Source organism: Pelodiscus sinensis, chromosome 4 (genome assembly GCF_049634645.1).
Source record: "Pelodiscus sinensis isolate JC-2024 chromosome 4, ASM4963464v1, whole genome shotgun sequence".
In the NCBI taxonomy this organism is placed as follows: domain Eukaryota; kingdom Metazoa; phylum Chordata; order Testudines; family Trionychidae; genus Pelodiscus; species Pelodiscus sinensis.
Window position 1 is genome coordinate 126525704 of NC_134714.1, and position 27284 is coordinate 126552987.

General features: G+C 47.0%; 1 protein-coding gene and 1 pseudogene across 2 annotated transcripts; both read left to right on the top strand.

The window, feature by feature from the left end:
- LOC142829320 (proto-oncogene Mas-like) lies at positions 1-14567 on the top strand (annotated as a pseudogene).
- LOC142829267 (mas-related G-protein coupled receptor member H-like) lies at positions 12536-26986 on the top strand. Of its 2 annotated transcripts, XM_075928502.1 has the most exons (3): positions 12536-12791; positions 18241-18310; positions 23069-26986. In XM_075928502.1, the coding sequence occupies exon 3, from the start codon at positions 23122-23124 to the stop codon at positions 24082-24084; it is 963 nt and encodes a 320-aa protein (XP_075784617.1). In that variant the 5' UTR covers positions 12536-12791; positions 18241-18310; positions 23069-23121; the 3' UTR covers positions 24085-26986. The 2 variants fall into 2 exon arrangements, with proteins under 2 accessions (XP_075784617.1, XP_075784618.1); XM_075928503.1 differs by lacking the exons at positions 12536-12791; positions 18241-18310 and adding an exon at positions 22182-22666.
- Positions 26987-27284: the final 298 nt, after the last annotated feature.

The window sequence follows — 27284 nt, forward strand, 5'->3', positions numbered from 1 at the left end:
ATGCTGAGGAAAATACAGAACATCAGGAATCTTCCTGAAAACCCCAACCTGCCCTGCATGGCTGTAGAAGCTCTTTACACCATTCCACCTGATGTGGGATTCCTGGCTGTCAGGAACACTATCCCCGATGAGGTGACTGCACACCTGGTGACTGAGCTCGGTGACTCTGTCCTCACCCATAACTCTTTCCAATTTGGGGACAACTTAAATCTTCAAGACAGTGGCACAGCTATGGGCACCTACACGGCTTCACAATATGCCAACGTCTTTATGGCTGAGCTGGAACTTTTCTTCAGCTCTCCTCCCCTAGAGCCCTTAATCGGCTCACACTACATTGACAACATCTTCATCATATGGACCGACGGGAAGGAGACCCTTGAAGCATTCCACAGGGATTTCAGCGACTTCCACCTCACCATGAACCTTAGCCTGGACCAGTCCACACGAGAGAGCCACTTCCTTGACATGAGAGTACAATTAAAAGACACATTTCTACCACCTTCTACTGGAAACCTACATGTGTGAGGTAACGGGGACTATATGAATTCTGTTTGCCTCTGGATTCACTCTGTTTGCCTTGTGGAGTGTATGTGATTCTACTGTCCTGTGCTGTTCTGTAAGGATTCTATGTGTGTGTGCTTGCCTCAGTTTCCCTGGGCACTGCAACACTATCTGGACAAGCCAGGGAGACTGGGCATGACTCACTGGGGAAGAATCTGCAACTTCTGAGTCCTGAGGGCCAGGGGACAGTAGATAACACCCTGGCCCCGGGCCAGGGAACAAAGGGGTAGCCAGGGCTGACATGGGGCTGTGGCCTAGGGAATGGGTCAGACTCTGCTGTATTAGGAGGAGAGAAGGGGCTTAGAGCAGAAAGTGGGGAGAAAAGCCCGAGACCCCTTCTCCCTGAGAGGAACAATACTGCCTGCTCTTGGGCCCTGTGTTCACATCAGTCCTATGCTACGCTGTGTCCCTGTCAACGAATAAACCTTCTATTCTACCTGCTGGATGAGGGTCACATCTGGCTGCAGATGAGGGTGCAGGGCCTGGTGATTCCCCCACACTCAGTGACAACTGCCTCTAGCTTCCATCCCGGACACATCACCCAACCGATTGTTTACAGCCTGGCTCTAAGATACAACCGGATCTGCTAGAACCCCACAGACAGACAAACACCTACAGAATCTCTATCAGTCATTCTTAAAACTTAAATAGCCACCTGGGGAAGTGATAAAACATATTGACAAAGCTAGATGTGCTCCCAGGCATCAGCTTCTTCAAGATAGGCCCAAAAGATAAAACAATAGAACCGCACTGGTCATCATCTACAGCCACAACTTCAACCCCTCCAGTGCATCATTAACAATGTACAACCTATCCTGGAAAATAACCCCTCACTCTCACAGGCCTTGGGGGACAGGCCAATCCTCACTTACAGGCACCCCCCCAACCTGAAGCAAATTCTTTCCAGCAAACTCACCTCACACGTCAGAAATCCATCCCTGCAATAAACTCCATTGACAACTCTGTCCACATATCTGTAAAAGCGACATCATCACTAGAACTAACCACATAAGCACCAAATCAGAGGCTCATGCAACTGCACATCCACTAATGTGATATTTGTATGCCAACCATACGGCCTGGATTTTCTGGGATTAGTAAGGCATGATTTCCCTTTACAGAAACCAAATTGATTTTTACCCAACAAATTATGTTCTTCTACGTGTTTGACAATTTTATTCTTTACTATCGTTTCAATTAATTTGCCCAGTACTGACGTTAGACTTACCCATCTGTAATTGCCAGGGTTGCCTCTAGAGCCCTTTTTAAATATTGGCGTTATGTTAGCTGTCTCCCAGTCCTTGGGTACAGAAGCTGATTTAAAGGATAGGTTACAAATCACAGTTAATAATTCCTCAATTTCACATTTGCTTTCTTTCAGAACCCTTGGGTGCATGCCATCCGGTCCCAGTGATTTGTTACTGTTAAGTTTTTCTATTTGTTCCAAAACTTCCTCTAATGACACTTCAATCCAGGACAGTTCCTCAGAGTCATCACCCACAAAGGACGGTGCAGGTTTGGGAATCTCTCTAACATCCTCAGCAGTGAAGACTGAAGCAAAGAAATCATTTAGTCTCTCTTCAGTGGCTTTATCGTCATTGATTGCTCCTTTAGTATCTCGATCATCTAAGGGCCCCACTGGTTTTTTAGCAGGCTTCCTGCTTCTAATGTACTTAAAAAACATTCTGCTATGACTTTTTGAGTTTTGGGCTAGCTGTTCCTCAAAATCTTTTTTGGCTTTTCTTATTACATTTTTACATTTAATTTGTCAGTGTTTATGTACCTTCCTGTTTACCTCACTAGGATTGGACTTCCACTTTTTAAAAGATGCCTTTTTATCTCTCACTGATTCTTTTACATGGCTGTTAAGCCACAGTGGCTCTTTTTTAGGTCTCTTACTATGGTTTTTAATTTGGTGTATACATTTAAGTTGGGCCTCTGCTATGGTGTCCTTGAAAAATGTCCATGCAGCTTGCAGGGATTTTACTCTAGTCACTGTATCTTTTAATTTCTGTTTAACTAACCTCCTCATTTTTGCGTAATTCCCCTTTTTGAAATTAAATTAAATGCCAGAGTGTTGGACTGCTGAGGTGTTCTTCCCGCCACACGAATGTTAAATGTTATAATGGTCACTATTCCCAAGCAGTCCTGTAATAGTTACCTCCTGGACCAGATCCTCCACTCTACTCAGTACTAAATCGAGAATTGCCTCTCCCCTGGTGGGTTCCTGTAGCAGCTGCTCCAAGAAGCTGGCATTTAAGGCATCGAGAAATTTTATCTCTCCGTCTCGTCCTGAGGTGACGTACCCAGTCAATATGGGGATAATTGAAATCCCCTATTATAATTATTGAGTTTTTTATTTTTATAGCCTCTCTAATCTCCCTTAGCATTTCCACTGGAGCATTGTGATACTTCTCTTCTCCATTTGCAGCACCATAAAAAATGCCACGGGTCCAGTGAGCAAGATGGAGAGAGCCCAGAGCAGGGAGAGCTCGGTGTAGCACCCGCCAAAGTTGGTCCAGCAAAAACATATGATTTTTACACCCGGAATAAACTGGACCTGATGAAAATGATGATGTTCACTTCAGACGGTGCTGCAGTCATGCTAGGGAAAAACAAGAGTGTTGCCACACCTCAAGCAGCACATTCCACATTTAACAGCGCAACAATGCGTGGCCCATTGAGAAGATCTGGGTTTAGTTGAGACGTGGAACGAAGGACCAAAGATGCAGGCAATAGACACACTTTGGAAGACCCTTTACAAGGTCTTTTGCAGATCCTCAGTCCAAAGAGGATAATTTCGATCAAAGAAAACGAGACTGTATCATTTAAACCTCCAAATGTAGTAAAGTGGCTATTTAGACATTTTGCTGTAAGTGCTTTGAGGTGTAATTATGAGACTCTTCCTACATATTTTGAATGGGAAATCTCAGAAAATAATGGCCCAATAGCAATGTACAGCGTGAATAAACTCTCTGACACTAATTACCATTTCACAGTAGCTGTATTAAATGACTTACATGAATTAGCAGAACTGACCAAATGCTTTCCGAAGAGCTCTTTAAGAATGGAAGCTGTACAGTTAGCAAGGGCCCAGATCTGCTAGATGAGAGGGCCGTACCTCGGAGAAAGAGGCTCTTAGAGTTGATGCTCTCCAACCTCTTTAACCACAAAATCGTGTTTTCAATGTAAGCGCAATGTAAGATTCACCTCAAAGCCAAAAAGCTGTGCAGCCCTTCCTTCCCGCTCCTTCTCCGAGGCCTCCCCCGGTCACTCCATCTCCCTTTGTCCCCATCCTCACTCACTTTCACCGAGCTGGAGTAGGGGATTGGAGTGCAGGTCTGACCTTGAGTCATGGGGTTTGGAGTGTGGGAGGGGCTCCGGGCTTAACCCAGGGTGGGGGAGTTTGTTCCAGGAGGGGGTTGAGGGTGTAAGCTGTGGCAGGAGTTTTGGTGCAGGGGGACTCACATCTGGGGCAGGAGGTTGGGTGCAGGGGGATATCCGGGGCTGTGACATAGTTTTGGGGATCATGCTCTGGCTGGGCACCATTCAACTGACACAGCTTCCAGGTGGTGGAGCAGTGGATGGTGCTTACTCCTGCCCTGGCCTAGCACCACTCCTGAAAGCAGCTGGCATGTACAGCAATGGCACCATGGCTCGATGTGCTGCCCCTCATCTACAGGCACTGAGCCCACAGCTTCTACTAGCCACTGTGACTGATCAATGGGAGCTGCAGGAGCGGTGTCTGCAGGCAAGGAAAGCCTGTGGAGACCCCCTGCTCTGCCTTTCTCAGGGGCTGCAGGGACATGCCAGCCATTTCCAGGAGCAGCACTGACCACAGGGATAACGACTCAGCCATGACAGGTGAGGCTTGTTAGAACTCACCACTCAACGGACTAAATTTAAGCATAAGGGAGATGAAAGTTACGTAATGCACAGACCCATTCAAAATAAAAATGAACCCCTTTGTAAGCAGTACAAGAAATAACAACCCTCCCCCCACCCAATGTGTGTATTAGGTCGGGAGATGAGAGGAAAGGACAGTTGGTGTTTTTGAGAATGACAGACACACACAGTTTGTCTAGACTGCATACTTTTTGCGGAAAAGGGATGCAGATTAGACACATCACAATTGCAAATGAAGCGGGATTTAAATCTCCCCTGCTTCATTTGCATGAACATGGCTGCCGCTTTTTTCCGGCTCGGGGCTTTGCCGGCAAAAAGCGTCAGTCTAGACGGGGATCTTTCGGAAAATAAAGCCTTTTCCGAAAGATCCCTTATTCCTTTTTTTAAGAGGAATAAGGGATCTTTTGTTTCATGCCTCAAAGCAACAGATACATGCAGAACACCAAATAGTTACTGAAAATGTTGCAGTATTAATTTTCTTTTTATTTGATTTCATAATAACTAAATATTTAAAGTAATGCAATTTCTAATTATCCCTTGTTTTAGTATTCTTTCTTCCATAACATTAATATATTTGTTTGTAACTGGTGAGTATCATGATGGCGCACATCTGAGCAAGTGCATATGACATCATTCAAAATGACCTGGACAAACTGGAGAAATGGTCTGAGGCTAATAGGATGAAGTTTAATAAGGACAAATGCAAAGGACTCCACTTAGGAAGGAACAATCCATTTCACACATAGGCTGCGTCTAGATTGGCATGATTTTCCGTAAATGCTTTTAACGGAAAAGTTTTCCGTTAAAAGCATTTTTGGAACAGAGCGTCTAGATTGGCTCAGACGCTTTTCCTCCAAAACACTTTTTGCGGAAAAGCGTCCATGCCAATCTAGATGCGCTCTTCCGCAAAAAAGCCCCAATCGCCATTTTCGTGATCGGGGCTTTTTTGCACAAAACAAATCTCAGCTGTCTACACTAGCCCTTTTGCACAAAAGTTTTGCGCAAAAGGACTTTTGCTCGAACGGGAGCAGCATAGTATTTCTGCAAGAACACTGAGGCTACGTCTAGACTGGCATGATTTTCCGGAAATGCTTTTAATGGAAAAGTTTTCCGTTAAAAGCATTTTTGGAGAAAAGCGTCTAGATTGGCACGGACGCTTTTTAATGGAACACCCCTGGGCACCTCAAAGAGGCAATTCTTCCCCTCTTGCAAGCGCAGAGCCTTGGTATAGCAGCAAATCTTTAATAACATGAGGTAACTGACCTCAGCGTTAAATTGGGAAAACACCACAACTTGGATTCATAGACCAAACAAGAGCAAAGACCCATCCCCCAGCCACAAATCACCCAGGCTGTGTCTAGACTGGCCAGTTTTTCGGGAAAATCAGACACTTTTCTGGAAAAACTTGCCAGCTGTCTACACTGGCCGTTTGAATTTCCGCAAAAGCACTGACTTCCTACTGTAAGAAATCAGTGCTTTTTGCAGAAATACTATGCTGCTCCTGTTTGGGCAAAAGTCCTTTTGCGCAAAGCTTTTGCTCAAAAGGGCCAGTGTAGACAGCTCAGATTTGTTTTGCGCAAAAAAACCCCGATCACGAAAAATGGCGATCGGGGCTTTTTTGCAGAAAAGCGCATCTAGATTGGCACGGACGCTTTTCTGCAAAAAGTGCTTTTGCGGAAAAGTGTCCGTGCCAACCTAGATGCTCTTTTCCGCGAATGCTTTTAACAGAAAACTTTTCCATTAAAAGCATTTGTGGAAAATCATGCCAGTTGAGACGTAGCTAGAGAGTAGTTATTAATGGTTCTCAATGCTGCTGGAAAGGTATAAAAAGTGCGGTTCCACAGGGGTCTGTTTTGGGACCAGCTCTGTTCAATATCTTCATCGACGATTTGAATATTGGCATTGAAAGTACACTCATTGGCTGCGTCTAGACTAGCCTGATTTTGCGGAAATGCTTTTAATGGAAAAACTTTTCCGTTAAAAGTATTTCCGCAAAATCACATCTAGATTGGCACAGGTGCTTTTGCGCAAAAGCATCCATGGCCAGTCTAGACGCGATTTTGCACAAGCAAGCCCCGATCACCATTTTGCGCATCGGGGCTTTCTTATGCAAAAAATTCCTGTCCTGTCTACACTGGCCCTCTTGCGCAAATGTTTTTGCACAAGAGGGATTATCCCTGAGTGGGAGCGGCAAAGTATTTGTGCAAGAACCCTGACAATCTTACATTAGATTGTCAGTGCTCTTGAGCAAATTCAAGCAGCCAGTGTAGACAGCTGGCAAGTTTTTGCACAAAAGTGGCTGCTTTTGCACAAAAACTTGCCAGTCTAGACGCAGCCAACCTGAGGGTGTGGCAGGTAAATGTGTTTCAACCATCCAGCCAGACATCACCCACTGTGACTCATTTCCCTAGGGGGCACATGGGAGAGCTGATTTCAGTAGCACCCATCTCCTCTGCACCTACTTGCAGCAGCAGCAGCTGCCCCTCTCTCCCTCCCCCACCCACCCTAAACACGTGAGCAAAACTTCTGAGCCAGCCAGGGAAGCAGGAGGAAAAGACCAACTGCTCCTGGGTGTGGGTGGGGGGTAATTTAAAGGTCTCCCCCCCAACACCTTAAAGTGTTATACTCCCCTCCTAAGCCAGTAGCTCAGCTCTCCTCAGTTCCCCTCTTAGGGGGCTCTTAGGGGGAAAGGGGAAAAAAGGGGAGGGGTGACCCACCCCTGCTCCACATTAGCACACACCCAGATAGCAGGGTTGCTCCAAATCCCAGCCAGCCCGCACACAGAGGGAAGCGGCGCACACAGACACAGTTCTTCAATCCCCACCAAACTCAGCTGCTCACCCCGAGCCTCTTCCAGCACAGCCTGCCCCACGGCTTCTATGCGGGGTCCTCTGTCCCAGGGAGAATGGGGAGCCCCTGCCCTGGGCACCCAACTGTGCTGCTCCATCTCCCACCAGAGCAGATTTACAGAGTAAGTGCCTCTGTCCCCCCTGACCTTGGCTGAGGTGGTTGCTAGGTTTCCCTCCTATTTAGCTGGCTGGCCCTAGGTAAGGTCACATGAGACTACTCAAATGCACCCCCAGTGCACATCGCCCTGGGCAGGGGCTCTGGTTGCTCAGATCTCAGGCTGGCTGTGCCTGCACAGATACTGGTTTGGAATGCAAAGGTGTTAATGGGGCTATTAGAAGGCTTCCTTGTTGGTAGGGTCATTGTGTTTGTTGATTGGGTGCTTGCACAAGAAGCTGTGCTTAGGCGAATCGGAATGATGAAAGTACTGAGTAACTAAGTACTTCCAGAAAGTGTAGTGGAGTAAAAAGTCCAATTTTTCTAAAAAAACCGACTTGAGCAAAAGTCAAAGTATCACACAAAGAAATTACTTGAGTAAAGTACAAATACTGAAAAAATGTACTTGAGTAGTGTAACCAAGTATTTCTACTTAATTACGCTCCACCTTTGCCCCTCAGTGTCCCCGGAGTGCAAGGCGCCTCCCGCAGCTGATCCTCAATGCTGCCCATAACGCGGCGTGGGTTGCTCCAGTGGTGATTTAAAGCACTGAGGTGGTGGTTGCCAGGAGCTCTGGGCCCTTTTGAATCTCCAGGCCGCAGGGCAATTGCCCTATTATCCCAGCCCACTCTCCCTTGGGCAGCCCTGCGTACTTCCCTCTCTGGAGTTCAGACTTGACTAATGAGCACTCTGGGCAGTGGCCGTCTCCTGGTCCGAGGGTGCTCCCTTTGAATGAAATGACCAGCAAAGGAGTGGGGCAGAGTGAGATAAGGAGTAAGCCTGCCTTAACCCCACTGCTCTGCCACCTAGAAGCTCTCTCAGTTGAATGGTGCCCAGACAGAGCCTGAACCCTGAACCTCCTCCTGAACCCAAACTCCTGACCCAGATGTGAGTCCACCTGCACCCAAACTCCTGCCACAGCTTACACCCTAAACCCCCTCCTGGAGCCCATCCCCCTCCCTGGGCTAAGTCTAGAGCCCCTCCCATACTACAAACCTCTTGACCCAATACCAGAGCCTACACCCCAACTCCCTTCCCCAGTGTGGTGAAAATGAGCGAAGATGGGGGAGGAAGGAGGATGAAAATGAGCAGTGTGAGGCCTCAGAGAAGGGGTGGAGCAGGGGCAGGATCTCACAAAAAGAACGGGAAGGAAGTGAGGCAAAGCTGCTTAGGTTTGAGGTAGATCTTAGATTGCACTTAAATTGAAAAAGTGATCTTGTGGTAAAAGGTTGGAGAGCACTGCTCTAATAGCCTGTTTCTCCGTGGTACGGCCCTCTCATCTAGTGGATCCAGGCCCTTGCTAACTGTACAGCTGCCATTATTAAAGTGCTCTTCTGAAAGCATTTGGCCAGTTCTGCTAATTCATGTAAGACATTTAATACAGCAACCGTGAAATGGTAATTGGTGTCAGAAACTTTATTAAGGCTGTACGTAGCTAACAGGCCATTATTTTCTGAGATTTCCCATTCAAAATATGTAGGAAGAGTCTCATAATTACACCTCAAAGCACTTACAGCAAAATGTCTAAATAGCCACTTTACTTCATTTGGAGGTTCAAATGATACAGTCTCCTTTTCTGTGACTGAGATTGTCCTCTTCAGACTGAGGATCTACAAAAGACCTTGTAAAGGGTCTTCAAAAGTGTCTCTATTGTCTTCTTCATTGACCCTTGTTTCTACTCATCAACTAAACCCAGGTCGTCTCAATGGGCCACACAGTGTTGTGCTGTTAAATGTGGGATGCGCTGCTTGAGTTGTGTGGCAACACCCTTGTTTTTCCCTAGCGTGACTCCAGCACCGTCTGATGTGAATGTCACCATTTTCATCAGGTCCAGTTTATTCTGGGTTTAAAAGTCATATTTTTTACTGGACCAACTTCGCTTGCACAACACCGAGCTCTCCCTGCTCTGGGCTCTCTCCATGTTGCTCACTGGACCAGTGGCATTTGTTTATGATGGTGCATATGGAGGGGGGAAAACATCACGATGCTCCGACTCATGTGTGTTGAATTCTCAGGTTTTTGTTCCTCTCATGGTTCTATCTTGTTAGATTCCATCCATCAAGGTCTGACATAGTTCCCAGGGATGTCGGACAGCAACACTCTGCACCATTGTTCTGTTCACTGTCCCCTTGGCCTCCTCTTTGCTGTTCCCCCAAGTGTCCAAACTTTCCTCCTTAGTTACACTATGGAGAATTGCAGTGAGATACGGCGGCGCATGGAGATCTCTGCGAACAGCAGCATGAAGCTGGTTCTTTACTTTTTAGTTTAGAGCTGCAGGAAGTAGGATTTGAAGGGAACCTTCAAGGTCATACTCCAGAGTGGCTTTGAAGGGAGGGTGGATCTCACAGAGCAGGCAGAAAACCCCAGGGCCAACCCAATGGAGAGGGTCAATTAAATTCCTACAGTGATCAGCCTTGGAGACTCTGCTCTGAGACGGAGATTTCCCTACACTGCAGAATCAAAGAACAAACACCTAATTTATCAACATAAATAAACTATGGACATATTTGACCCTGCCCCATAACAGCTTCCTACAACATCAATCTCATCTGATTTAATCTTGGACCAGCGCCTTCCTCCTCTTTCAGGGGACCAGGATGAATGTGCAGAGCCCTGTCCCTTGATGTTATCAGACCACCCCGTGCTCATAAGACCTCACTGAGGGCAGTATTTTCACTTCCCCGGGTGGCTATTTACGTTTTTAGAATGCCTGACAGAGATCCTGTAGGTGTTTGTCTCTGTCTGTGGGGTTTTAGTAAATCCGGTTGTATCTTAGGGTCTGGCTGTGAACTAGGTAACGGTAGTTCCACGAGGAGTAACGGTAGTTCGAACTAGGAAGCCTAGTCTGAACTACGTAGTTCGTGCCCCGTGTAGCCGCGCTGCACGGGGTTCGAACGAGCGGGGTTTTAAAAACGGCGGCGCCCCACTTATGCAAATGAAGCCCGGGAAATTCAAATCCCGGGATTCATTTGCAAGTGCGGTATGCCTACATTACCCCGCTAGTTCGAACTAGCGGGGTAGTGTAGACATACCCTAGAAGATTTAAGTTGTCTCCAAATTGGAAAGAGTTATGGGTGAGGACAGAGTCACAGAGCTCAGTCACCAGGTGTGCAGTGGCATCATGGGGGACAGTGTTCCTGACAGCCAGGAATCCAGCATCGTGTGGAATGTTCTGGTGTAAGAGCTTCTGCAGCCATGGAAGCCAGGATGGGGTTTTCAGGAAGATTCCTGATGTTCTGTATTTTCCTCAGGAAGTCAGTGGCCACTTGGCACAGGCCACCTTTCACACAAGTAATTAAAATACAAATAGCTAAGAACAAACCATGTTGGCAATTGTCTACATTTAGTGTAGATTTTTAGTAACTGCCACTACTGGTCCCAGATAAGGGACTTCTCTTAACTTGAACCTCTGCATCATCATTCAAAGCAAAGGAAAAGGTGTTACTGAATTACACGGTGATGAATAGCTTCTCAAGTGTATATTACACCGTGCTTCAACTCACTCAACACATTCACGTATACCTTCCATTTGGAGCTGCTCTGATACACAATGCCCAGGGAAAGGAAACAGCACGCTGAAAATTGGAAACGTTCCTCTGTGGTTCCTGAATCAGAGAATTGTTCTCGTTTCAATTCAATAATTATGCTCACATACTTTTCTGTGGCCTCATCACATTGGGTCCCAACGGTGTCAAGTAGTGATTTCAAGAGAGGGGAAAATGTGTCACGTTACACTGCGGATGCTTAAGTTAAAAAAAGTGGACAGTAGCATAAAATTCTGTCCCTGCTTGGTCCCATGCCTGCATTGTTGTGTTGTGTGAGTTGAAGCACGGTGTAATATCCACCTTGTGAAGCCATTCATCATCCTGTAATTCAGCAACACCTTTTCCTTTCTGACCCCCTGTGATTCTTCCCACAAAATTTTAAAAAAAACAATGCGGGGGAGGAGGGCTGGGACTTCCAGCCAGTGCACTGACTTAGTCAATGACTCCAGTGAGATACAACGGGCCATAATGAATATCCTATTCTTCCATACGCTGGTAGCTGAGACATGAATATAAAATGTTCAATTCAAACCACCTTATCCATCACAAGACTGAGTTTCTGCATTTTACTGCAGAGACGGGGAATTCGGAAAATAACTGTTGCTTATGGCTGATAGTTTGCAATTTGGCCTTCAATTTTGTCACCGCTCCAGCTTTCTTGCCTTTCACTGAGGATGCCCTGTCTACGTCTGGACTGACTGCTCTTGTCCAGTCCTGATCCAGTTGGGCCAGAGCTTCCATCAAGCTGCTGAAGAGGCAATTTGCAGTTACTGAGTCTCTCATTGGCCTCAATTCTGAGATAATACAATAGAATCGTACATGGCAGCTGATTAAAGAAGAGAGATTTTGAATAAACTATTGTTCCTGACTCTTTTTTCCAAGGAAAATGTTAACTACCGAGTGAAAAACTAAAACCAGAGTATTTGAATTCTGAAATGTCACCATCCTTGCTTGTGGAGGTGGGGAGTTCAAGAGCCTCTAGTTCCCATCTTCCTCCACAGACTGGACTCCTTGGCCAGACTACAACTCCCACAATGCACCACAATCTTTCCCCTTGGGGAGAGGTGGTAGTTGGTCATGTTAGTCACCTACATCTAGTGGGAGACTTAGTTCTGTAGGCTGGCCTGGCCCATAGAGAATGGCAGCATCAGGTAGCTCAAGCTACAACTCCTATGAAGCACCACAGAAAATAAAACATTGTGGTTTATTATTCACATATTTCCATTAGGGGTGATTAGTTTTCTCACAAAAAATCCAAAAGTAAAAGGCAAATGGACATTTTTTCAAAAAGAAATAGAAACAAGAAAGATTGTGAACAGCTGATTTCTCAACAAAAAGCAACCAATATAGGAAATGTTTAACCCTTCCCCATGCAATGTTTCTTTGCACCATAACAGCTTTCTACTACATCAATCTTATCTGATTTGATCATGAGCCAGCCAGCCTTCACATTTAGGGGAGGAGGAGCAATGTGCAGAGTCCTGTCACTATGAATATTTTCAGACCTCTGGATGCCGTGGTTGATGTAACTCGTCCTACAGGGTGGGCAAGACAGTTCTCTGCCAACACTTGCAGGCGCTGGGTGCAGAAGCTGCACCAGAACTGGCAAGGACATCTTCCATAGCTGGATAACAGATGATTACTTGGAAAACGTGCCCAAGAAGATCCTTTCCGGAGAATTGCAGTTAGTGACCGTGAGACACTGAGATTCTGAAGTGGATCCAGCCCAGCCTGGCTCCTGAAAACACACAGTTTGGGTCCCAGGGAGGAAGGCAGGTGAGGGACGGATTCACTGCTCTTTTCCCCCATTTATTAGACAGGGTTATTCTCTCTTTCTCTCTCACTATCCTCTCCCCAACCAAACCAGCATGCTGTTCCTTGACCATCTGTTTCTGTCCCATTTCTGTCTTTCTGTCCTTGTCTGTCTATCCAGCTCTCCCCCTGGGTTTAATTCTCTCTCCATCACTCGCTGTCAATTCAGGCTGCTCCCCACCCCTGAACCTTTCCCCATGTCTCTCCAGTGACCATCAGCAGCATCACTCTGATCATCTGCCTGTTGGGGCTGGTGGGGAACGGGATCGTCCTCTGGTTCCTGGGCTTCTGCATGAAGAGGAACCCCTTCACCGTCTACGTCCTCAGCGTGGCCGTTGCCGACATTGGCTTCCTCCTCTGCTCGGCTGCCCTTCTTGTAGCTTACCTTGTGGGATATACATTTCCTAATTCTAGTGATTTTTTTTACATTTGACGTACAGCGCCAGCCTGTTCCTCCCGACGGCCATCAGCACCGAGAGGTGCGTGTCCATAATCTACCCCATCTGGCACTGCTACCACCAGCCAAAGCACTTGTCTGCCACTCTGTCTGCCCTGCTCTGGGCTCTCTCCTGCCTGCTCTGCTGTCTCGTTGCAGTTTTTTGCCTGGATCCCTTAGAGAAAAGTTGTATCACTTCCCTCCTTCCCATCAGTGTTCTGCATGTCCTGATAGTTTCCCCTGTCATGGTTCTATCCAGTCTGACCCTGTTCATCAAGGTGCGATGGAGCTCCCAGCGGCGCTCGCCCGGCAAGCTCTATGCTGTCATCCTGCTCACCGTCCTCTTCTTCCTCCTCTTCACTCTCCCTCAGAGCCTCCACTTCTTTATCTGCTACTGTAATGTATTTGAGCACTGTGAAATATTTCATGTGCTGGCCGGTGCAAGCAGCAGCATCAAACCATTTATCTACTTTCTAGTCGGGAGCTACGGGAAACAGCGATTCTGTGGCTCTGTTAAGGTCGCGCTCCAGAGGGTTTTTGAAGATCAGAGAGATTCCAGAGAAAGCAAAGACGCCCAGAGCACAGAAAAGCCTTTTGCAAAGCCCGTGTGTGCATTTGCTTCACTGTGCAGTCCCCTGAAGAGTGGCCTGGGAAACCCTGTCTGCTCACAGGTTGGCAGGTCTGGGGAATGGTGTGTCTAAGCTACGGAGAAGTTGAGGGGGGTTCAGCACTGGTTTTGGGGCAGGGACTACTCAGCCGTCTGGTCCCATTTCTGGGGAGGGCTCACGGAAAGACAGCCTGGGGCAGAGAGGCCCATGTGAGGGAAATGCTGCAGGCTGCTTGCACTGAGGGACACTTGAGAGCACACTGTTCCGGTGTGGTGGGAACCAACCCGAACAGCCTGGTGAGTGTCCAGGTGGGAGGTGCTGTGCCAGGGCTGGGTGGGACAACATGTATAAATCTGGTCTCACAGTCACTTAGCGTGGCCTGTGGCTATTCCTGGAGTCTGGCCTGACTGAGAGCCTTTTGCAAGGGCCCCAAGGCAGAGCAAATGGGGATTTTACTCCTGGGAATTCTTGGGGCATTTCTGGGAAGTTCTCTTCCTCCTCAAAGACTAGAAAACAAACATTTCAGAAACATCAGTGTAGTAGAAAAATTCCTATTTCCTATTTTTAGTGACATTTTAAGCATTCAAGTCTTCATGTACCAAGTCTTAATATGGTCAGTGGGGAAGCCCTGTTAGTCTGTAACTTTAAACAACACACAGTCCTGTAGCACCTTAGAGACTAACCAGAAATAATCTATATGTGGAATCATAATCTCATATTTATATTGTTGGTCCCTAAGATGTTACTGGACTACTCGTTATTTTATGTCTTAGTGTGTTTTATGCAGTTTACTATCAAAGGTTCCTGCATATCAAAAGAGGGCAGATTGGTGATAGACACTGAGGAAAAGCGTGAGCATTTCTCACCTGGGACAAGATATTCGTGATTGAAACCTGGTTAGTGTGGCAGAACAAAGAAGAAGCAAGAGAAACAACTGGAGATAACAAATATCTGTAATGAAAACAGCATGACGATGCAAAACCCACTGATCCTGATGGAGAAGGACCTTTATCAAAGAAGGACGGCTTTCCCATAACAGCCAGGTTCGGACTGCCATTCTCAGACTGGAGCGTCCCTCAGCAAACCTGGTTCCTCCCTTGCATTTAGCTTACCTGGCCACTAAGCTAACGTGGGTAACAGAACGCTATCTAGATCATTAGTGGGGAGGAAGGGAGGGAGGGAGGGAGGGAGAGAGAGATTGTGCACGTGCCTGTCTATGTAAGCATATGATAATTGCTTGCTCCAAGAGGTGGTGATGGTTTTGTCACAGCCCACTCTTGAATTCCTGCAGCGAGATCTGCCAGAGGCAATGCCCCGCCTTCCTCCCCGCAGACCCACCATCTTTATTCGGGCCCCTGTTCCCCAGGATCCCTGGCCTCCTCATCCATGGACCCCTGCATCTGCAGCTGGTCCGTTTCCAAACCGTGCTCAGAGACCATCTGTACACGCTTGTGCTCCATACGTTACATTTCCTCACCCTCCTGTCCTGCCCCGATACCATATGGCCAGATTATGTAAGAGCTGTTGAGGTTGAGGAACCCTGATGGGCCAGTGTTTACCCTAATTTAATCCCAGAGCCCACTGGGGACATCAACTGGTGGCTCGTCCACAGAGCCATGAGCATGGGCGTGTACTTTGCACATTTCACCTCCGTCTCGCACCCCGCCCCTTCTGTGGCGCAAGAGGAAATCAGGCACCGGTCTCTCTTGAATGCACCAAGTTGCAGCCCCTTTTCCGGCTCCTCCAGAACCTCTTGCTGAGGTTCTGGCTGCACTGTTCCCCTCACCTCTTTGTTTATGCGCACCCCACCCGTGGCCCCACAAAGTCGCGAGACCTCCTCATCAACCTCCTCCTGGCCCTGGAGAAAGTCGCTAAATACAACACCAGAAGAAGGACGCTGGATGTGGGGGAACTCTGCAACTGGAGCCTATTTCTACTCCTTCCTTGTGTCACGAATGCAGGTTAAGATCCTCCGTGCAGCATCCACCGGCTCCATGGACAGCTGCGCGGGGCAACGGGCACTGTCTGGGTTCTCTGCTCGGTGTCCCGAGCCTCTTCCCTCATTTTAAACCTTTGACCCACATCCCTTGACCCTGTTTTTCATTATTTGTGCCCTGTAATCAGTTGAACTCTGGAGTTGTCCCCCCAGTAAAACTGGGGTAGAGGCCTTAAGAAGTGGACGCCCACACTCTCTTGAGTTCAAATAGTGCTTACTCCAGCCTGACTAAACAAATAAGTCATTTCTTCTTGTAAAATTGAGCCTCAAATAAATTGTCCGACTTCTGAATCCCCTTTCCACTGCCCTGTGCCAATCAAGCCCTTCATATTGATAATATGATGAAAATAATGAGATGAGAATATACAGCCTATTTTTGCCTTATTCAGATGAGGAGATTCTGACGGTCTTTGGTAACATTTCAGATGGAGAAAATCTAACAGAGAAAAAATGCCTATCAAATGTGTCTGCAGAAAGACCTCTTCATCAAAATAAAATGCTGATGAAAGAAAAAAACTGTTTTACCATTGTATGGTCAATAAATGCGGCGTTTTGCCTTTTGCCCATAGAAAGATGCCGTGTGCTTCTCATACGCCTGATGTCAAAAGAGTTGAACATTTTACAACCACAGAGTTTGGGCATTTCACTTGGCAGTGACATTTCCTAAGGGAAACATCACTTGGAATTGAAAGGACATGCGAGAAGTTGCCCTTGATCTGAATGGACTGGCTTTTTGCTTCCTCCTTTCAACATGAGAAACTAAGGGTGTGTCTGGACTACACTTTTCTCTCTCTCTCTCTCTCGATGTAGATTAGGCACATGGACATTGCTAATGAAACATGGATTTAAATATCCTGCACCTCATTAGCATAAACATGGCCACCGCTCTCGGAGAAAAAGACAGTCTAGACGCAGAGCTGTCGAAAGTCTTTTTCGACAGATTCTGTAAACCTCATTTTTGAGGAATATCAGATCTGTCGAAAAAGGCTTTATTTTTGACAGAAACACGTCTAAACTGCCATTTTTTTCAAATTAACTGAATTTTTGTTTTAAGTTTTACAACGCTTTATTGAATTTCTACTTTTTACACCCTAAAATTTCATCACCCGACCTGCTATGATTAAGTTGTTTAAAGAAATGTGTTGCAATGGTAGAAAAACATGTTGTGTGTCTGAAAACTGTAGGTACTGGGGGTACCTATAATTTTTTTTATAAAGGGGGTACTTTATAAAAAACCATTGAGAAACACTGTTCTAGATCATCCCTTGTACATGTTTATTTAAACTGTTCTTACGTATGTCAAATGATGGAGATTCCACAACCTACCTTGGCAATTTATTCAGGTGTTTAACCACCCTAAAAGGCAGGAAATTTTTCCTGATGTCCAACCTAAACCTCCCTTGCTGCCATTTAAGTCCATTTCTTTTTGTCCTAACATCAGAGATCAAGGAAAACAATTTTTCTCCCTTCTCCTTGTAACACCTTTTTAGATACATGAAAACACCTATCGTGTCCCCTCTCAGTCTTCTCTTGTCTAAAATAAACAAGCCCAACTTTTTCAGCCTTCCTTCTTAAATCATGTTTTTTTAGATCTTTTAATCATTTTTCATACTCTTCCCAGGGCCTTCTCCAATGTCTCTGCATCTTTCTTGAAATGTGATGCCCAGAACTGGACACAAAACTTCCATTGAGAGCTAATCAGCACTTAGTAGAGCAGAGGAATGACTTCTCTTATCTTCATCACAACACTCCTGTTAATGCATCCCAGAATCATGTTTGGTTTTTTTGGCCACAGTCTCACACGGCTGACTCACACTGAGCTTATGGCCCACTATAACCCCTAGATCTCTTTCTGCAATACTCCTTTCTAGAGAGTCACGTCCCAGTCTGTATGTATGAAACTGATTGTTCCTTCTTAAGTGGAGAATTTTATTTATTATGAAATCAAATAAAAAGAAAATTAATACTGCACATTTCAGTAAGCATTTGGCATCTTACTTGTATCTGTTTCTTTGAGGCATGAACCACAATTGTCCTTTTTCTTGACAAAATCTGTTATCATTAATACTGACACATGGAATGAAATAGTTATTACAGTTTATGCCCATGTATGGAAAAAAAACGTTAACATCTGTATATGTTTAAAAGTGTATCAATAGTTTCTTTTGTGTTGTGACTTGTAAAACATATTGAAACATTTTGTTTGGCTGTGAGAAATTACTTCATATATTTTATTTTATTTATTTAGGACACCACTAATCACAGTTACTGGAATGAGACCTACAGCCAGTAGTTGGCACTACCAGGCTAGACGATGGGGCCACTAATTGCTGCTGGTCAGAATGATGAATCTTTTCTCTTCTGCCTTTACAGGTCTTCCTGTGTGTAAATACAGTTTTCCATCTCTGGACGTGTGAAATTTGATCCTCGTTAGCATATACAGGTGATCTGCTTTCTATCTGCTTTGAAAGCCACACTCACAATCAGCACTGGAAGCTTGACATGTTGCACATCTGTCCACCCATTGGGACACCACAATGCAGTGGCCTGAATTCTGTAGAATGAAAGTCGCCATTTCCTACAACTTCCTCATCATCTCTGCTTCATGTTTCTCTGCAATTATGTATCTGTAAACCTTGTATTGGTTTCCAATGAACTTCTTCTCCTCCTCCATAGTCTTTTGGGCAGATGACCTCACTTGACTCAGGTCCAACATTTTTCTGTATTTGTCAACTAGCTTGCTAATCTTTCCAGTGCCAAATTCACACCTGATTTGATGTGATGAAAGTGAGGCAAAGTCAAAAGGTGCCCATTTGTTTAATTCATTCTCTGCAAACCTCTTATTCAGATGATCTCGCAGCAGGGAGATGAAACTTAGAATAGGTTCCCTGTGGAATTGTCCATCTGCTGCGCTTGACGCAGTTATGTTTTTCATAATGTTGCTCTAAGGCAGTGGTCACCAACTAGCAGATCGGGATCTACTGGTAGATCTTGGAGACCCTGACTGGGGATCCTGACCAGTTTTGGTAGGAAGCTCTCAACCACTGGCACTTCAGTTGCCCCTTCCCCCACTGTCTGCTACTCCTGCCCTTTGTCTTGGAGCTGCCCTCTCCCTCCCCGGGAGCTTCCAGCTGGCTGTGCAGGATGTTGGAGGGAGAAGGGGGTGTGCTGATATCAGGGTGTCCCTCCTCCCCCCACTCCTGTCACCCATCCCTACACACAGAGAAGAGGATGGTGGGAGCTTGGAAATGCAAATCTCTGTCACTCACACACCGAGTGTGTCTCTGTCACTCTCACAAACACTAACTGTCCTTCTGTCTCATCTCCCGACCTAACACACACGATGGGGGGGAGGGTTGTTACTTCTTGTACTGCTTACAAAGGGGATTATTTTTTATTTTTGTCAGGTCTGTGCATTACGTAACTTTCATCTCTCTCTTATGCTTAAATTGAATCTGTTGAGTTGTGAGTTCTAACAAGCCTCACCTGTCGTGGCTGAGTAATTATCCCTGTGCTAACTGCTGCTCCTGGAAGTGGCTGGCATGTCCCTGCAGCCCGTGAAAAAGGCAGAGCAGGGGGTCTCCACAGGCTGTCCTTGCCTGCAGACACTGCTCCTGCAGTTTCCATTGATGAGTAACAGGGAAACATGGCCAGTAGAAGCTGTGGGCTGAGTGCCTGTAGATGAGGGGCAGCACATGGAGCCATTGCTGTACATGCCAGCTGCTGTCAGGAGTGGGGCAGGGCCAGGGCAGAAGTAAGCCTGCCTTAGCCCCACTACTCCGTCACCTGGAAGCCATTTCAGCTGAATGATGCCCAGCCAAAGCCTGGGCCTGTCCCGGCCCCGAACCTCCTCCTGCACCCAACCTCCTGCCCCAGGCAAGAATCCCCCTGCACCCAAACTCATTCCCTGAGCTTATGCCCTAAAAATCCTCCTGGACCCAAAACCCACACCCTGGACAACACATGGAGCCTTTGCTACACTCCAATGCCCTTGGCCCAAGACCAGAGCCTACACCCCAACCCCCTACCTCAGCCTGGTAAAAGTGAGTGAAGATGGGGGAGGAAGAGGGACTGAGGGTATGTCTACACTACCCCGCTAGTTGGAACTAGCGGGGTAATGTAGGCATACTGCACTTGCAAATGAAGCCCGGGATTTGAATTTCCCGGGCTTCATTTGCATAAACTGGGCGCCGCCATTTTTAAATCCCTGCTCGTTCGAACCCCGTGCCACACGGCTACACGCGGCACGAACTAGGTAGTTCGGACTAGGCTTCCTAGTCCGAACTACCGTTACTCCTCATTCCACAAGGAGTAACAGTAGTTCGGACTAGGAAGCCTAGTCCGAACTACGTAGTTCGTGCCGCGTGTAGCCGCGTGGCACGGGGTTTGAACGAGCAGGGATTTAAAAATGGCGGCGCCCAGTTTATGCAAATGAAGCCCAGGAAATTCAAATCCCGGGCTTCATTTGCAAGTGCGGTATAACTACATTACCCTCCTAGTTCGAACTAGGAGGGTAGTGTAGACATACCCTGAGAGAGCAGGGGGAGTCATTTGACAAGGGGCACGAAGGACGAGCTTTAGGGCTGTTTCAGTTTGAGGTAGATCTCAAAATGCACTTTTATCGAAAACACAATTTTATGGTTAAAGAGGTTGGAGAGCATCAACTCTAAGAGCCTCTTTCTCCGAGGTACGGCCCTCTCATCTAGTGGATCCAGGCCCTTGCTAACTGTACAGCTGCCATTGTTAAAGAGCTCTTCTGAAAGCATTTGGTCAGTTCTCCTAATTCATGTAAGACATTTAATACAGCAACCGTGAAATGGTAATTGGTGTCAGAAAATTTATTCAGGCTGTACGTAGCTAATAGGCCATTATTTTCTGAGATTTCCCATTCAAAATACGTAAGAAGAGTCTCATAATTACACCTCAAAGCACTTACAGCAAAATGTCTAAATAGCCACTTTACTTCATTTGGAGGTTTAAATGATACAGTCTCATTTTCGGTTACTGAAATTGTCCTCTTCGGACTGAGGAGCTGCAAAAGTCCTTACAAAGGGTCTTCAAAAGTGTCTCTATTGTCTTCTTCGTTGGCCCTTGATTCCACGCATCAACTAAACCCAGGTCGTCTCAATGGGCCACGCAGTGTAGTGCTGTTAAATGTGGGGTGCACTGCTTGAGTTGTGTGGCAACACCCTCGTTTTTCCGTAGCATGACTGCTGCAGCAACCGAAGTGAACATCACCGTTTTCATCAGGTCCATTTTTTTGCGGGTGTAAAAGTCGTATTTTTTTGCTGGACCAACTTCACTTGGCACTACACTGAGTCTCCCTGCGCGGGGCTCTCTCCATCTTACTCACTGGACCAGCGGCATTTGTTTATGATGCTGGAAACGGCAGGGGAAGGAGGTGGAAGTATCACGATGCTCCAACACGTGTGCATTGAATGCCCAGGTTTTTGCTCCTTTCATGGTTCAATCTTGTCAGATTCCATCCATCAGGGTTCCCAGGGATGTAGGACAGGAAGACTCTACACCTTTATTCTCTTCACTGTCCCCTTCGGCCTCCTCTTTGCTGTTTCCCCGTGTCCAAACCTTCCTTCTTAGCTACACTATGGAGAATTGCAGTGAGATACGGCGGCGCATGGAGATCTCTGTGAACAGCAGCATGATGCTGGTTCTTTACTTTTTAGTTTAGAGCTGCAGAAGTGGGATGTGAAGGGATCCTTCAAGGTCACACTGCGGAGTGGCTTTGAAGGGAGGGTGGATCTCACAGAGCAGGCAGAAACCCCAGGGCCAACCCAATGATCAATTAAATTCCTACAGAGCTCAGCCTGGGAGACTCTGCTCTGGGATGGAGATTTCCCTACACTGCAGAATCAAAGAACAAACACCTAATTTATCAACATAAATAAACTATGGACATATTTGACCCTGCCCCATAACAGCTTCCTACAACATCAATCTCATCTGATTTAATCTTGGACCAGCCACTTCCTCCTGATTTAGGGGAGCAGGACCAATGTGCAGAGCCCTGTCCCTTGATGTTATCAGACCACCCCGAGCTCATGAGACCTCACTGAGTGCAGTGTTTTCACTTCCCCCAGGTGGCTATTTACGGTTTAAGAATGCCTGGGAGAGATCCTGTAGGTGTTTTTCTCTGTCTGTGGGGTTCTAGAAAATCCGGTTGTATCTTAAGGCCTGGCTGTAAACAATCGGTCGGGTGATATGTCCGGGATGGAACCTAGAGGCATGTTGTCACGGAGTGTGTGTGTGGGGGGGAGGGGGGGAGTCACCGGGGGTCACCGGGCCTTGCACCCTCATCCACAGCCAGCAGGTAGAACAGAAGGTTTATTCGTTGACAGGGACACAGCGTAGCATAGAACTTATGTGAACACAGAGACCAAGAGCAGGCAGTATTGTTCCTCTCAGGGAGAAGGGGTCCCGGGCCCTTCTCCCCCTTTCTGCTCTGAGCCCCTTCTCTCATCCTAACAGAGCAGAGACTGACCCATTCCCCACGCCCCAGGCCACAGCCCGGTGTCAGCTCCGTCTACCCCTTTGTTCCCTGGCCAGTGTAGGCAAGACAGTTCTCTGCCAACACTTGCAGGCGCTGGGTGCAGAAGCTGAACAGGAACTGGCAGGGACATCCTCTGCACCTGGGTAACAGATGAATGCTTGGAAAACGTGCCCAAGAAGATCCTCCCTGGGGAACTGCAGTGAGTGACCATGAGACACTGAGATTCTGAAGTGGATCCAGCCCAGCCCGGCTCCTGTGAACATGCAGTTTGGGCCCCGGGGAGGAAGGCAGGTGAGGGACGGCTGGAAGGATTCACTGATCATTGCCACCACTGATAGATTAGACAGGATTATTCTCTTTCTCTCTCACTATCGTCTCTCCCTCCCCCACCCCCGCATGCTGCTTCCTGAGCATCCATGGCCAGCCAACACTCTGTCACATTTCTGTCTCTCTAGCTTGTCTGTCTGTCCAGCTCTCTCCCTGGGTTTAATTCTGTCTTTGCCACTTCCTGTGAGTCCAGGATGCTCCTCAACCCTTGGGCCTTTCTCCGTGTCTCCATCCCCAGCATCTCCCAAAGCCACTGGATCAGGTGGTCCTGGGCAGGAGGCTGGGGAGGGGCTAGAACGAGCAGTGATAACACAGCACTGGGGGTGGGGTCAGTAGCTTATTCTCCCATCTGCTCTCTGCCACCAGGAGTGTGAGAGAGAGGGGCAGTGGGGACACCGGCATCCCGCAGCAGCAGTTCCATGATGGCCGAGCTGAGCACAGAGACCCTGCCAGCAACATCTTTTGGCAGGGATCATACACATACAGATAACCACACTGGATGCGCAAAGCTTCATGCCCTTGACGAGATCATCGGGAGTATTCCCCTGCTCATCTGCCTGTTGGGGCTGGTGGGGAACGGGATCGTCATCTGGTTCCTCGGCTTCCGCATGAAGAGAAACCCCTTCACCGTCTACATCCTCAACCTGGCCGTCGCTGACTTCGGCTTCCTCCTTTGCTCAACTGTCCCTGCAGCTAAAATGGTGGGAGATCGGTATTGTGACAGTACCGGAGCAGAGGTAATCATTATCTTTACAGTGCTGTGGTTCTGGACGTACAACACCAGCCTGTACCTCCTGACGGCCATCAGCATCCACAGGTGCATGTCCGTCCTCTACCCCATCTGGTATCGATGCCACAGGCCACAGCACTTGTCTACCATCGTGTCTGCCCTGCTCTGGGCTTTCTCCTTCTTGCTCTGCTGTTTCGCTGCTGTTGTTTGTTTAGGTCTCACACAGAAAAGCTGTTTCACTTCCCTGCTATTCGTCTTTGTTCTGAATATCCTGATATTCTCCCCCGTCATGGTTCTGTCCAGTCTGATCCTGTCCATGAAGGTGCGTTGGAGCTCCCAGCGGCGCCCGCCCAGCAAGCTCTATGCTGTCATCCTGCTCACCGTCCTCTTTTTCCTCCTCTTCACTCTTCCTCAGAGTGTTGTGTTTTTCCTCCCTTCCCATGGTATATTTCTGGACAACTGGTTATTTGAGGTGCTGGCCTGCGCAAGCAGCAGCATCAACCCAGTCATCTACTTTCTAGTCGGGAGCTACAGGAAGTGGCGACACTGTGGCTCTCTCAAACTCGCACTCCAGAGGGTTTTTGAAGAGCAGGCAGATTCCAGAGAAGACAGAAACGACCCCAGCAGAGACACAATGGAGACGGCAGTTTAAATCCCTTCAGCAGCCAGCCTGGGAGACCCTTTCTGGGCATGGAGATTTCCCTACATCCCAGAAAGGGAAAGGACCTTCCTAATTCTTCCCCACCCCTACCCTAGTGTGGATCCCAGGGCTCATTTCTGCTGTCAGCCACCAATAGTTCTCCCGTGGCTTGATCTGATTCCCACTGGAATCAGTTTGGAAAGTCCATATGACTTGAGTGGGAGCAAGTCTTAGAGGGGTCACTGTGTTAGCCTCTGTCTGCACAAACAACGGGGAGTCTTGACACCTTAAAGACTCACATGTGTATTTGGGCTTGAGCTGATGCCAACGGAGATTTGAATCACTCCCCTTCATGCCAATGGCAAGAATACAAACTAATCCACGACCAGTCAGATTTCAATCCATCTACCAGCACTGTCAGGGTGTAAGGGAAGTCCTGTGTCAAGCCTTTTCCCTCACTCTAGCACAATAAATGCAGAAGTTGGGCCCGCAAAAGTACCCAAACGGCTTATCTTTCCAGGCTTTGGTATAAAACTTCCCCCACAATCTTAAAAACCTAGGATTTGGGGATAAAAAATTCTGCTGCCACCACCCATGTAATAATAAGGAAACCAGGGAGAGACCACTTGGGAAATCTTAGCCCTAAAAGTAAAGCCAGAACACAAAAATTAACCAATACCAGGTTAATAAAAGAAGAGAAAGAACTTTTATTATCATCACTATGTCTCTGTTACAAACATAATGTCTAGATGGAAAAGTCACCAATTAATATACTCATGGGGGAGCCCCACCATGGGCCAAGAGCTTAGTTACAAAGGAGAGGAAAACCCATTTTTAGATGGACAGACATCAGGGTCTCGTTCCCAAACCATAAAACAATAAAACCTAAACTTTACCCTACTTACAGATAGTGAAGAGTCATTTTGTCTGTCCCCTACAGTAGCTGGAGAGAAACTGCCCAGGGACAAAGGAGGAAAACCTCCAAAAAATCCTCTGTCCCAGTTTGAAATCCTTATCTGCATTTTTATTGGCTGATTCTACCTGGCTTAGGTATAGTGAACGCCTTAGTGCCCAGGCTGCTGGCCATCTCTCATGATCATGGCAGCCTGTCACTGGCTATTGGAGAGACAGAGAGAGGAGAGCACTGAGCGAAGAGGCAAGAGAACGAGGTGGCCTGATTCAGAAGAGAAGCCATGTGCAGACTGGGGACCTGGGACTCGCTAAGGGACTCTGAGCTGTACCCCATGCGTGCACCATCAGGGAAACGGGCTTGGTGTTTATTTCAGAGAAGAGATTTATATAGTGTGTACACTCCCTACAGCAAAGAGGGATTGGTTTGAAACCCCTTTGCAAAGCCCGTGTGTGTGTTTGCTTCACTGTTTTATGATGTATACTCTGTTGAATTATTTTTACGTAGAAATAGATATAGAATCTTATGGTTATTATGTAGAAATTATTTAGACTTTTATGGTTATTATTTTGTTTTTACTTCTAAAGTAGATATTGACTAAGGCCTATTGAGGGTGGAGAACCCTGATGGGCCAGAGTTTTCTCCACCTTCATCACACAGCCCATTGGGGACATCAGTTAGTGGCTCCTGTATGGAGCCTTGACAGATATGTACCTGGTGCAGTTCATCCCCGTCCCGACACCTGCCTCTTTTGTGGCATGAGGGAAAATCTGGCACCTGCCTTTCTTAAATGCACCAGGTTACAGCCCCTTTTCCGGTGTCTCCAAAACCGATTGCTGAGGTTCTGGCTGCACTGTTCCCCTCTCCTCTTTATTGATGTACACCACATCTGTGGCCCCACAAAGTCGTGAGACCTCTTTGTCAACCTCCTCCTGGCTCTGGTAAAAGTCGCTAAATACAATACCAGGAGTAGGATGCTGGCCGAGGGAGGTCTCTGCGACAGGTGCCTGTTTCCGTTCCTCCCTCATGAATGCAGGCAAAGTTCTTCTCTGCGGCATCCAACAGCTCCATGGGAGCTTCAAGGGGCAGTGAGTGCTTTCTGGGGTTCTCTGCTCCATGTCCCCATTCCATTCCCTTGTTTTAAAGCTTTGACCCACTTCCATTCACTCTGTTTTTAATTATCTGTCTCCCATAATCAGTTGAACCCTGGGTCCAGTTGTCCCTCCCGCAAGGCTAGCGCAAGCCCATCCGCCTTGAGTTCAACTAGTGCTCATACTGCCAGACTAGACAAATAACCTTGTAAAACCCAGCCTCTAATAAATTGTCCGATGACTTCTGAATCCCCTTTCCACTGCCCTGTGTCCATCAAGCCCTTCGGAATGATAATATGAAGAAAATAAGGGAGAGAACACACAGCCGATTTTTGCTGTATTCAGATGAAGCAATTTTGTCAGAATTTGGTAACATTTCAGATTCAGAAGATCTAATACAGGGCGACTCAACATATGGCCTGTGGCAGTGTGGTTTGGGCTTACACAGGGCTTCATATAGGGCCTGTGGGTGAGAGCCAAAACAAAAAAGTTATTAATATTATTTTTAGTAGTTACATTCTGGGACCATCATTACGCATTAAAAGTGCTGTCCTGTGGGTGGAAATCAGTAAATTTTGCATTTTATTAATAACAGCTGAACTGAATTAAATGGGGGCCTGTGTATTGTGTAGTCTTGCCTTAATCTTTGTATTCATGCGCTTCAAAGTGAAAGAAGCTAGTTCCATATATTTGAATATAGATATGGAAGTATATGCAACTGCACTTAAGTTGAGGTCTTTGACATGTACTGTATCACTGTGGCCCCCAACGCGTACAAAGTTGAGTAGTCCTGCTCTAATAGAAACAAAATGCATATGTAATGTGTCTGCAGAAAGACCTCTTCATCAAAATAAACTCCTCATGACAGGAAAAAAAACCTGCTTTACCATTGTATGTTCAATAAATGCAGCGTTTTGCCTTTACCCCATGTAAAGATGCCGTGTACTTCTTATACGCATAATGTCAAAAGAGTCGGACACTGTGTTCACAGATCATCCCAGCCACATAGGACCACAGAGTCAGAAGGCACTGCCAGTTCAATCCAATGCCAAGGGATGTGGCCAATGAATGGGAGTGAGAAATAGCCAGCGTTATTGCCCAGGAGGGATGAAAGAGCCATGGACAGAGGCTGATGAACGGGGACCAGCTTGCACAGAGAGAGAAATGGACAGATAGATTAGGAAGGAACAGACAGGGGAGGGACTCTTGGC

Coding starts and splice junctions, on each gene's coding strand:
- LOC142829267 (XM_075928502.1), top strand. CDS start 23,122: ATGATGGCCGAGCTGAGCACAGAGACCCTGCCAGCAACATCTTTTGGC.